The sequence below is a fragment of the Oncorhynchus kisutch genome, linkage group LG10 (assembly GCF_002021735.2).
Source record: "Oncorhynchus kisutch isolate 150728-3 linkage group LG10, Okis_V2, whole genome shotgun sequence".
Lineage (NCBI taxonomy): Eukaryota > Metazoa > Chordata > Actinopteri > Salmoniformes > Salmonidae > Oncorhynchus > Oncorhynchus kisutch.
In genome coordinates, this window is record NC_034183.2 from 66,567,003 (window position 1) to 66,580,132 (window position 13,130).

Genomic DNA, 13,130 nt, shown 5'->3' on the forward strand with positions numbered 1-13,130 from the left:
CCTGCTTATAATGTTTAATATACATATACATAACATAAAAGGCTGATCACATGTTCACAATGACTACATTACAATACCGTTTAGCTCTGAGACAGGTGCCATAAATTGAATGGGAAATAGCATAGGCGCTATAGTAAATGGGGAAAAATTGTGAATGCAAAAGCCTAAGTGCAGTGAACATCTAGAGCCCTGAAATTCAACTTGAAGCCTTGAAGACAGTTCCACTCCATTTTTTTCATTGTTCCCCTCTAATAAGGGACCGATTTAGACCTGGGACACCAGGTGGGTGCAATTAATTATCAGGTAGAACAGAAACCCATCAGGCTCCGGACCTCATAGTGTAAGAGTTGAGTACCCCTGCTCTAAAGTCAACACATGGGTGTGGTCCACTGCTTATCTAGTAACCCCTCTGTCATGAGCATGGATGAACACACTGTCATATTTCTAATGTCCAATTCATGCTTTTCACAGATTGATTCAGCATTAATTGACTACTGGCAAGAATGGTGGTGGTGCATCAATAACATTTGCGTTTAAAGTAACAACATTTGTTGAGTGGTGACAGGGGATGTTATTGATTTCCTCAAAGTTACCTCCCCAAAAAAAAGAAAGATCCAACGAGCATTGAGCCAGTTAATAATTTTTATTTTATTTTACCGGGCTATACGGTTTTTCAATTACAAGGGCCGGCATTTACAGTAGTATAAACATTTTGTTATTTCCCTTACAGGAGGTGCACAAAGTTCATCACGCAAAGCTGGAGAGATTGTTCATACAGGTATTTAGATACAAATACAGATACATTATGTTGTGTGTTTTGTAGAATCAGAGCAAATAGAAATATAGTTAAATATTTCAATCTCTGTTCATCTCATTAAAAGCCAGGATGGATGTCCCGCTCCTGTCTCATAGAGGTACAGTACAGGTCACCCACAGACCCCCACCATCAGGCACTCTCTATATTTGGATACACAAGATATATTTACTTGTTTCATCGTATGTTGCTGTCATCAGTTTCTTGTGTTTGAGAAACAAGGTCATACTGTAGGTCATACAGTAAGGCATGTGTCAGTGGGGGCCTGGTAACACTTTATTTGGATAGTCCATTTGTAGATGTTATACGGACTATCTACAGACTATCAGTAACATTTTAACTAACTATCTACTAACCCTAGCTCTAACCCTAACCTTAACCGTTATTCTAACCCTAAACTTAACTCTAACCCTAACCTTACTCTGACCCTTATTCTTAACCTAACCCTAACAGATTGTTGATAGTATGACCATATGTAGACCATCTACTGATGGAAAATCCAGACTATCCAAATGAAGTGTGACCGAGGCCTGCTTATAAGTTTGGCAGCTCTTAATGAAAAAAATATTAATTTAATAATAAAACCCACTCGAGGTCATCATGAGGGGGAATCCCTCCCTTCATAGAAGGGAATCCCTAGTATGTTAACAAGATGACGTCAGAAGTCAAGATGCTCACGTTCTGATAGAGTGCCCCCCTTCCATACCCCCTTTCCCCTCCATGCAGGGTGAAGCTGGTCCTGTTGGTCCATACAGGTTTGGTCTCTCTGGCACCCTGTGTCCTGACTTGGCATCATTCCAAACAGAGAGGGCGGAGGGGAGAGAGGAGGGTTGGGATATCCCTGGCCCAAGGTGGGCCACATCGATAGGGCTGTTTGTCTGTCACACAGGCCTTATCTCTCTATCCCCTTTGGTGCTGAACGTAGTACAGCGTTTCTTGCCCCGGCGTACTTTCAAATGGGTGTTCCCTCCATTTTCTCTCTTTCTCTCTCTCTGCCTCTCCATCCGCCCCAGATCACTCTATCATTGGGTGCGTTTACGTTAGCATCGTGGCGATCAACCTATTTCTACTGCCACAGACTAGGCTGGATCACCTTGGTGCAGGTAAGGGTGTGGACTCCCAGGCCGGGGGTCCTTTACTGCGGTATGTCATTGAGGGGGCTTGGTGGTCAGTGGTATTGAGTGGAGTACAGATGAGAAAAGGTGGGGATTTGAATGAAACATGCGACAGACAACTTGATCTAACTTTCCATGTATCTGAGGTTTATACTAAAATTGTATCATATATGCCTATCAGTGAGAATACATTTTTGGAATGACAGTTTGTCTTTCTACAACCCAAGTCTCTCGATTAGTCTGTTGCTAACTAACCGTACAATGACCCAGGTGCTTTTTTTCTTGTTTGAAATTGGTACAAAAATTACTGTAAAATCTAACCAGCATTATGTGGGAGTTGTATAGTACAATTTAAGGTCTGTAGTGTTTGGTTGTGGCCCGTGATGTTTCAAATAACAGCTAACATCACACATCTCTTCATCAGTTTAATTAGTGATGGTATATGTGAAGAAAGTTTACTTTTTAAAGTTTTCCCGCTCACCTTAATTTAGTGGTCGACGGAGGTTTAAAAAGTCCAGGGTCACAAGGTTTGAGAGACGATGGCGGTAGTGAACAGTGTCTTCTTATCTGTCCATCAGCCTCTGTTGTTTCAATGTTAAACACATTTGCATAGTATTTCTAATCAGCATTGTTTTATGTGTATTTGGAGCACTACATATTCATTGTGTAACCAGATAAATTAAGACACAATTTTACATGAATACACATTAAAATATTCTACTTCTCACTGTACAATACAAGTTGTATTGCCTGTCATTGTACCACGAGTTACCACGAGTTACCACCAGCCTTTAAAAAAAATCTTTACTGTTTTTGGAGTAGAGTAGATCTGTTAAATTACAAGTTACTGTACAAAATAGTTGTTACAGTATGAGTTGTAATATTGTAAGTTACTGTAATGGATGACTAGAGCACTAGGGTGTCTGTCTGGCCTGGGGAAGGCGTAACCCAGAGATAAGACTCTGTGAGTCTCCTACTCAAACCACTGCAAGGGCCACACTCTCTCAACGGCTGACTCATGGTTAGGAGCACAGCTCATAGGGGCTGTGACATGCGCTGGTGGGTCTGTGACAGGGGCTGTGACATGCGCTGGTGGGGCTGTGACAGGGGCTGTGACATGCGCTATCTTGATTAAATGGGCCTCAAAATGTGTCATAAGTGTGTTTATAAGGCTTACTTGTGTAGAGGGTCATGTGCCCGGTTGGTTGGGCTTTTGACACATTGTAACCAATTTGGGTTCACTGTGTGTATGAGTAGCCCATGAAAACATGACAAAAACAGTCCATTTAGAGTTGACACCAGATTAACCCAGATAAAGTTTACCCCAGATTAGCCCAGTCAGAGTTTACCCCAGTTTACCCCAATTAGAGTTTACCCCAGAGTAACCCAATTAGAGGTTACCCCAGATTAACCCAGTCAGAGTTTACCCCAGATTAACCCAGTCAGAGTTTACCCCAGATTATCCCAGTTAGAATTTACCCCAGATTAACCCAGTCAGAGTTTACCCCACATTAACCCAATTAGAGGTTACCCCAGATTAACCCAGTCAGAGTTTACCCCAGATTAACCCAGTCAGAGTTTACCCCAGATTAACCCAGTCAGAGTTTACCCCAGATTACCCCAATTAGAGTTTACCCCAGATTACCGCAGTTGGAGTTTAACCCAGATTACCCCAGTTATAGAACTGATGCAGGGGCAGTTGAGTCTCAGGTATTCCCATAAACCCCTCCCCTTCCCCCAAAATAGTCAAGATAGAGCTGAGAGGTCTAGACTAGAGCAAGGTCTTATTCGATATCACTGTTGAAACATTGATTGTGACATTAGAGGGAATCCCCTAATATCCCCCCTCTATATGAGAGCGGGCTGGCATTCCTTAGCTCTTCGGAGACTACATCATTGGTATGTTTATATTTATAAGGCCATACTGAGACAGCTTCCTTTTCACCTGTGTACCTACATTGTCAAGCAGAAAAATGACAACTATCGCCTGCGCTCACATGTGCATTGTTGACTGTGCCTTAGGCCCGTACAGAGCTAGAGGAAAAAGGTTCATTGTTTTTTAAATATTTGTTTTATTTTACCTTTATTTAACTAGGCAAGTCACTAAGAACAAATTCTTATTTACAATGACGGCCTACCAAAAGGCAAATAGCCTCCTTCGGGGAAGGGGCCTGGGATAATAAATGTTTTATAAAAAATACAATATAAATATAGGACAAAACACACATCACAACAAGAGAGACCTAAGACAACAACATAAGAAGGCAGCAAAACATGACAACACAGCATGGTAGCAACATAACATGACAACAACATGGTAGCAACACAACATGGTAGCAGCACAAAATATCTCAGATAGGGGGGGAGTGAGGCCTAAGAGGGTTTTATAAATAAGCATCAACCAGTGGGTCTTGCGACGGGTATACAGGGATGACCAGTTTACAGAGGAGTATAGAGTGCAGTGATGTGTCCTATAAGGAGCATTGGTGGCAAATCTGATGGCCGAATGGTAAAGAACATCTAGCCTCTTGAGAGCACCCTGACCTGACAATCTATAAATGATGTCTCTGTAATCTAGAATGGGTAGGATGGTCATCTGAATCAGGGTTAGTATGGCAGCTGGGGTGAAAGAGGAGCGATTACGATAGAGGAAACCAAGTCTAGATTTAACTTTAGCCTGCAGCTTTGATATGTGCTGAAAGAAGGACAGTGCACTGTCTAGCCATACTCCTAAGTACTTCTATGAGGTGAATACCTCAAGATCTAAACCCTCAGAGGTAGTAATCACACCCTTGGGAAGAGGGGCATTCTTCTTACCAACCCATATTACCTTTGTTTTGGAGGTGTTCAGAACAAAGTTAAGGGTAGAGAAAGCTGGTTGGACATTAAGAAAGCTTTGTTCTAGAGCATTTAACACAAAATCCGGGGAGGGTTCTCTGCCCCTTCCATTTGGAACAAGCTTCAAGAAGTCCTGTAATTTACAAGAGCTCCTACATTTAAATGTGTTTAAAGCAAGGGTTCAACACTATGATATAAAATGAAGTGAGGGGCTGTCAGTGTTTTGACCCTTAGTTGCACAACACTTCCCTAAACCATGTTGCTCAATGTGTACATTTATCTTTTTAAACTGTAGTGTTTTGCATTTTTGGCCAGGTCTCTCTTGTAAGAGATTATTCATTTCAATGGTAAAATAAAGGTCAAATGCATGTCTGTATTTCATGTGTCTAATTCTAGTGTGTTTGTGTTTATTCATTTATGTCAATGTGCATTCACATTACAGGTTATGCACAAACGTTGCTGAAAGTTTAAGGACAGACGAAGCAAGCACTGACACACTCCAATGGAGAACGACCTGTCTTTTGGAGAGGTGGATAAAACACATTGTTATTGCAATAATGCAGTAAATGGGATGGGGAAATATGAATTGTCAATTCAAAGTATTTGTAACATTTCATTTACATCTTTTACTTTGTCCCCCCCCACCCACCCCCCCTCTCTGATTCCATCCAGGATGTCATGTCCTATGAGGAGGAGAGTGACTCTGCTTTCCCATCTCCGATCAGACCGTGAGTGCTCTCCCCTCTTAAAAGTTCATTTTTTAAGTCTAATTAGCATTTCCTCATACAAGAAGTCCAACCTGAACAATATTAGAAGGAATTAAATGAATGGGTGAAGGGATCTAAAACAAGATGTTGTGAATGCAGCTACTTCAAGTGGTTGTCTAGATTGTCAGTGAGAGTGATCAGAAGTAGGCCTACTGTACATGATTATACAATACCACCCCCCAATGGTCTAAGCTAGCATGACGTCCTTATCTGAGAAGGCAGCACTGATATTGCAGAGCTTGCCCAAGTCTCTCACTGAAGTCACCAATCTCTGGTAACACAACCAGCGAATGATTCTGAGCCTACAGAATATACAGACGTCATGCAGGCTTTTGCTGTCCCTTTTGGCCAGAACACCAAACACCAGGAGCTGCAGGTACTTCATGAAAGATAGGAGCACAACCTGGCCTGTTGTCTGTAAGATCTGGTGAGACATGGACAGGTGTTGAGGAGCAGCACACCTGCGTCTCGTGCCCCCCCCCCCCCCTCACTAACCGGGTTCACCCCCCTACCCCTTACTCCCCAGGACCCCACCGGGCCACAGTGGCAACTATGACCTGGAGCAGAGCAGGCAGGAAGAGGACAGCAACCAGGCCATCCAGAGCATCGTCGTTCACACCGACCCAGAGGGTGAGCACTAAATGCCCATCAACACATTCTCTCTACTCCCCTCTGTATGTCTCTCCTACACAAGTACACCTCCAATGGAGTGCTAGGACTGAACACTACCTCTCTGTATTTCAGCCTATCTGAACCTGAACACCAACGCCAACACCAGAGGGGATGCTCAGGTAAGCCCCATTTGGGGTATAGCTTGAAATAAACGGGTACCTAGTATATTGACAAGGAAGTTTCCATTTTGAACCTGAGCATGATGTTGTGTGTGTGTGTCTCAGGCCTATGTAGAGCTGAATGAGCTCATGGGGAACAGCTGGCAGGAGACTGGCCGCTGGGTGGGCTATGAGGAGAATTTGAACCCAGCAACGGGCAAGTGGGGCCCCTCCCACGTCTCCTACCTCACCTTCAAGAGTCTGATCCAGCTTCGCAAGATCATGAGCACAGGTGACTATCTGAACAAATGCACAGTGTTTATCACTCAATCTAAAATAATTTCTTGACGTAATCTGGATAATTTCACGAGGTTATTAGCAATTGAATCTTTTCTCAGAGCCACCACATGAAACTGTATTTCCAAAAATAGATGGCAGGCAGCTACAGGCCATGTTTGACCTATCCCAAAACTCTGTCTGTGTGTTCAGGTGCGATCATTCTGGACCTGCAAGCCAGCAGTCTGTCTGCTGTGGCTGAGAAGGTGGTGGATGAATTGCGGAGCAAGGGTGAGATCCGTGCCACTGATAGAGATGGCCTGCTGAGGGCTCTACTGCAGAGACGCAGTCAGTCTGAGGGAGCTGTAGCTCAACCCCTGGGAGGAGACATCGAGATGCAGACCTTCTCTGTCACCAAGCAGGTAACACTAGGCTTAGGATCTAAATCCCACCGCTAAATCTAAATATCATTCCAGCACTTCATGACTTCATTCAACCTCTCTTCCTCTTTCTTTGATAAATCTATCTTTCTCTCCCGATATCTCACTAACTGACCTTTCTCCCTTCGCTTTTCAGAGAGATACAACTGATAGTGTGGAAGCCTCCATTGTCCTCTCAGGTAAGTCGTGTGTGAAAAGTGAAATACAACTCACCACCAACTTTTTACATTTATTTTATTTAACTAGGCAAGTCAGTTAAGAACAAATTCTTATTTACAATGGCGGCCTACACCGGGCAAACCCGGACGACGCTGGGCCAATTGTGCGCCACCCTATGGGACTCCCAATCACGGCCTGTTGTGATACCTCCTGAAATCGAACCAGGGTGTCTGTAGTGACGCCTCTAGTACTGAGATGCTGTGCCTTAAACCGCTGTGCCACTCGGGAGCCCAACTGGATACTCTGCCTGATTAACCTATTCAACCATTTATTCTAAAGAATATGGAGACTGTAATCTAAACTCTATGTGTGTGTTTGTTCCAGGGGTGATGGACTCCCTGGAGAAGCCTGCCGTGGCCTTCGTCAGGCTGGGGGACTCTGTGGTGATAGAGGGGGCCCTGGAGGCCCCTGTGCCGGTGCGCTTCGTCTTTGTGCTGGTGGGCCCCAGCCAGGGAGGAGTGGATTACCATGAGAGTGGCCGTGCCATGGCTGCCCTTATGGCTGATTGGGTGAGAAAATAGGAGTGGAAAGAGGGATGAGACTTTTTAAGGCCAAGGAGCGCAAGGGGGGAGGGGAAGAATGAGGAGATGCTTCATAGTATTTAGATGAATCTTTTCAGTTTTACAATAGCTAACCATGCTCTCCCCATGTCTCCGGTCCTACAGGTCTTTAGTCTGGAGGCTTACCTAGCCCAGACTAACAAGGAATTGACCAATGCCATCGCTGATTTTATGGACTGCAGCATCGTCATCCCGCCCACTGAGATCCAGGACGAGGGCATGCTCCAGCCAATCATTGACTTCCAGAAGAAAATACTGAAGGACAGACTCCGCCCCTCTGACAGCCGAATCATATTTGGTGGCGGGGCCAAAGGTCAGTCACACGGACTAACCTTGTAGTTACACAGACTAACCCTGTAGTTACAACTAATCTAAACCTAATTTCCAAATTAGGGATTGTTTACGTTTGGCCTACATTTCCTTCTAATATGATTTTCCAAATAAAATTGACGTGCAGAGATTCTGGAGATTCTAGTCTAAACCCATCCAAAACACTTGCTCTGTCTGTGCTCATTTTGAGTCATTATTTGTTTTGTTTTTGTATCCAGCTGATGAGGCCGATGAGGAGCCAAGAGAAGACCCGCTGGCCCGGACAGGCATTCCCTTCGGCGGGATGATAAAGGACATGAAGCGGCGGTACCGCCATTACATCAGTGACTTCACAGACGCCCTCGACCCCCAGGTCCTGGCTGCTGTCATCTTCATCTACTTCGCTGCCCTGTCCCCTGCCATCACCTTCGGAGGCCTGCTGGGTGAGTTCATGTCTGAAGGAGGGACCCACCTAGTGTCATAGAGGACAGGAGCACTGCTGACTCTATATGGGATTTGTGGGTAGGCCTACATAACAGTGGTTATAATCATGACCTTCATCCCCCTGACCTCCAGCCGATAAGACGGAGCACATGATGGGCGTGTCTGAGCTGATGATCTCCACCTGCGTCCAGGGCATCATCTTCGCCTTCATCGCAGCCCAGCCTACACTGGTCATTGGCTTCTCTGGGCCACTGCTGGTGTTTGAGGAGGCCTTCTTTGCGGTATGTATCATAGCACTTTCACATAACAGCTCAGTGAGCCCTAGCTCTGACCCCTGATGACAGTATGCTGAGCCATCACTGCTTCATGTCCTCAGGATGTCAATCATATTAGACATGATTTGCTTTGGCTATTATGATAACTATGAATTTCAAAGTTACAAGTACATCATTAACATGAACAACTTATTTTTATAAATCCCATTGTCTAGTTCTGCAAGTCCCAGGAGATTGAGTACATTGTGGGCCGTATCTGGGTAGGCCTGTGGCTGGTGATCATCGTGGTGGTTATCGTGGCTGTGGAGGGCAGCTTCCTGGTCAAATTCATCTCCCGCTTCACGCAGGAGATCTTCTCCATCCTCATCTCCCTCATCTTCATCTACGAGACCTTCAGCAAGCTCGGCAAGGTACCACACATCACTCCACCTCATCTCCTCACACCCATCCCAACATTTACATCCATCCACTATCCTAAGCACTTTTTTATACCTCAACTGTAAATACAAAAATAAAACCTGTCTTTCTCCTTTCTTTCACACCCTCCTGTCCTCCGCTGCTAATTCATCTACATACCTACTTTTCTTCTCGTTATTCAGATCTTCAAAGCTCACCCTCTGGTTCTGAACTATGAGCACTTGAACGACAGCCTGGACAACCCTTTCCACCCGGTGGTCAAGGAGCGCATAGAGTATCATGATGATGGCAACAAGACAGTGCACGAGGTCATACATGAGAGGGCCTACCCCAACACCGCTCTGCTTTCCATGTGTCTTATGTTCGGGTGTTTCTTCATCGCATACTTCCTCCGTCAGTTCAAAAATGGCCACTTCCTCCCTGGACCGGTAAGAGCTACAGCTGTTTTCAACAGTGATGACTACTGTATGTCTGTGAGCAAAGCGACTGCCGGACAGTATTGAAGAGAGATGAATCAGGATAGGGTCTTTTAGTGCTGGAGAGCCCCCTCTGTGTTCTGTGTGTGATAGCCTTCACTTCATATGTTTTCCCTATCACCAGATTCGTCGGATGATTGGAGATTTTGGTGTTCCCATCGCCATTTTCTTCATGATCGCTGTGGATATCACCATTGAGGATGCCTACACTCAGGTTAGTGATTTATAGGTTTGTGTTGCCTTGACTAAAAGGTGATCTCGGTGTATAACACATTACTCCTTAAACTGTTTCATGTAAAAAGGGATGTCTAGTAATAGATTAAATACAGCAAATGTATTTTGTGTGTCCCCTGGCAGAAACTTGTGGTGCCCAAGGGTCTTATGGTGTCCAACCCCAATGCCAGAGGCTGGTTCATCAACCCCTTGGGAGAGAAGAAGCCTTTCCCCGCCTGGATGATGGGGGCGTGTTGCGTGCCAGCCCTGCTGGTCTTCATCCTCATCTTCCTCGAGTCCCAGATCACTACGTTAGTAAAATCATCTTCATGTCCATAGTCCCTCCACAACCGCCAAGCCTCCTCTCATTGTTTGACCTCTGACCTTTCTAGGCTGATTGTGAGCAAACCAGAGAGGAAGATGGTGAAGGGCTCTGGTTTCCATCTGGACCTGCTCATCCTGGTCACCATGGGTGGCATCGCCTCCCTGTTTGGGGTGCCCTGGCTGAGTGCCGCCACCGTGCGTTCTGTCACCCATGCCAACGCCCTCACTGTCATGAGCAAGGGACCCAAGCCTGAGATCGAGAAGGTGCTGGAGCAAAGGATCAGCGGCATGCTTGTGGCCGCCATGGTCGGTAAGTGCTACCATATAGGCTACTGAGATTTAGCTGATGCAGTCGATCCCGACGAACAGACAGAACACTGGGTGTCTAAAGAAAAGTTCAGCACAGTCAGTGTTGAGCTCCTAAAAATGTATGAGAAATGTTTGTTGTTCCTGCAATTCCCAGGTGTCTCTATTCTCTTGGAGCCTATCCTGAAGATGATTCCCATGACGGCTCTGTTTGGAATCTTCCTCTACATGGGTATAACCTCACTCAGTGGGATCCAGATGTGGGACCGAATGCTTCTGCTTATTGTACCCAGGAAATACTATCCTGCTGACGCCTACGCACAAAGGGTATGCTGCCTCTCTCCACCCCTCAATTGTCCTCCTTTCTGTTTCATCATTTTATATCATTATTTAATTTATGAAACATACCAGACAATTCCTACACAATAACACACTGTGGCAATCACAACGTCATTATCTGAAAAAGCATACATTTCCTTTGCACTTACAAGTTTTACACCATAGTAAATATCAGGAGCGCAACTTTGGTTTTAGAAGTGACGTAATTTTGTATTTAATTTTTATACAATCGGATGAACACTCCAAACAGCCTACCCGACCACCCGGAGGCGTCCTCATGGTCCTAAAGCACACCATTGCCTCGTTTTGTATCACATTCCAAAGATAAAACTGGGGGGGGACAAAAATGCTATTTCAGAATGTGCCCGTCCCCAGTGAAAGTTGTGCCCCTGGTAAACATAAGTATATATCCAATGTGTTGCCCCTGTCTTTAACCCTCCTTCTCTCATCTCCTTAATGCAGGTAACTACTATGAAGATGCACTTGTTCACTCTGATCCAGATGGTGTGTTTGGGAGCTCTCTGGATGGTGAAGATGAGTGCCTTCTCCCTGGCTCTGCCCTTTGTCCTCATCCTCACCATCCCCCTGCGCATGGCCATCACTGGAACACTCTTCACTGACAAGGAAATGAAATGTGTAAGTGGCACACAAATGTTTTACTGTGGTTAACTACAATCACAACACATGTATATGCTTTGGGTAGGAGCCTGGTCCCAGGTCAGTACCTTATGTTGTCATGCCGATGAGTGGTCAGAAGATTTAGCTAAATCACATACACATGTATATGTTTTGGGTAGGAGCCTGGTCCCAGGTCAGTACCTTATGTTGTCCTCCCGATAAGTGGTCAGAAGAGTTAGCTAAATCACATACACATGAGAACAATATGGACCTAATGGAATCTGCAGAGAACATTTTCAAAATACCCATTCAGCTGTTGATCAATAGAATGTCAGTGTCGCTATTCATTTTCTACATATTGGGTTCAGTTTCATTTCTATTGGAAATGCTATCTTTCAAATGATTTCAGGAGGTTTAGAATAAATTCTGCCTCTCCTAAATCAGTGTGACTCAACTAAACTGTGTGTGTTTCTCTAATGAGACTGTGTGACCTGTTGCAGCTGGATGCCTCTGACGGCAAGGTGAAGTTCGAAGAGGAGCCAGGAGAGGATATGTCCCCGTTGCCATGAACACCTGGACACGACCTTTCACTTCTCAACTCGCTGCGAGGATCCAGTGAACTCAAACAATGCTTTAATAGTGTCTAACACATTTATTAGTATGTGTCATCAGAAATATTCTTTAGGAAAATGTATTTTTAGCCAACTGTCCTTAAACGTCATTGCAATTGGGTATGTTTGTGTGCCAAGCTAAAATGAAGGTCTCGGGTAAGCATTCAAACCTTTTTAATGACAGGTTGCCTAATATTCTACACTATTAATATGACAATTAACATTTGTCTCTCAAATACCCAAATAATGCCAAAAATATAATCCCATCAGTATTAGGCAGATAAATGCAATATTATAAATCACACAAAAATGCTTTTCTATGGGACTGTTATTTTAGCCTTGGTTCTGTAGCCTATTTTATACCCTAGTTACATTACTCTCCTTTGTTACAGTTTGGTTTTATGCTTCATTGTGAGCTTATTGAATGAAAGTCTTATGTAGATCACCTTTTGTTCTTGCTTTTTTGTTTAGTTGCAAGCTAACGTGTGAGTATGGAGTTCAGATCATCTTAGTTCTATTTTTGGGTGTCCAGTGGTGTCACTCGTTCAGTTCTTATACCTAAATACATATTTACTTCAGGATGTAATGCTTTCGTGATTGCAAAGGTGAGAGGGATACATACAGGAAAATGTATTAATCACTGAATGAATTGTAACAATATAATGATGATGTGGGAGAGAAATGTGTAAATATGACAAATGAATCACAGCAATAAGATCTGACTATAGGCAGGTGTAAAAGGACAGCTGTATATTTGGTTTATTGTATGTTGATGTGTGTTTGAATCACTGTACAACTGCTGTTTTGATTTTCACCCAACCAATTAAAGACATTTGAAACCCTTTAATTTCTTAATTTGAGACATTCCATCACTTTATTCATCAATGGTAGGAAGGCTGACAGTGCTGGTCCACAGGAGCTCCACTCCAACGCGGTTTAACGACGCTGTGCGCTCATTGGAAAGTCATTTGTTTTCATTGGATCTGGCTGTCTGGATTG

At 44.2% G+C, this 13,130-nt stretch overlaps 1 protein-coding gene across 1 annotated transcript; it reads left to right on the forward strand.

Annotated features, from left to right (window-relative positions):
* Positions 1-1,740: 1,740 nt before the first annotated feature.
* Positions 1,741-12,978, forward strand: LOC109883045 (band 3 anion exchange protein). The gene is made up of 20 exons (XM_031834836.1): positions 1,741-1,917; positions 5,210-5,296; positions 5,440-5,495; positions 6,061-6,164; positions 6,279-6,325; positions 6,431-6,596; positions 6,794-7,002; positions 7,157-7,199; positions 7,564-7,748; positions 7,905-8,112; positions 8,348-8,551; positions 8,685-8,833; positions 9,043-9,237; positions 9,427-9,672; positions 9,845-9,934; positions 10,078-10,244; positions 10,326-10,567; positions 10,721-10,890; positions 11,365-11,538; positions 12,021-12,978. Exons 2-20 carry the CDS (start codon positions 5,270-5,272, stop codon positions 12,087-12,089), a joined length of 2,751 nt encoding a protein of 916 aa, XP_031690696.1. The 5' UTR covers positions 1,741-1,917; positions 5,210-5,269; the 3' UTR covers positions 12,090-12,978.
* Positions 12,979-13,130: the final 152 nt, after the last annotated feature.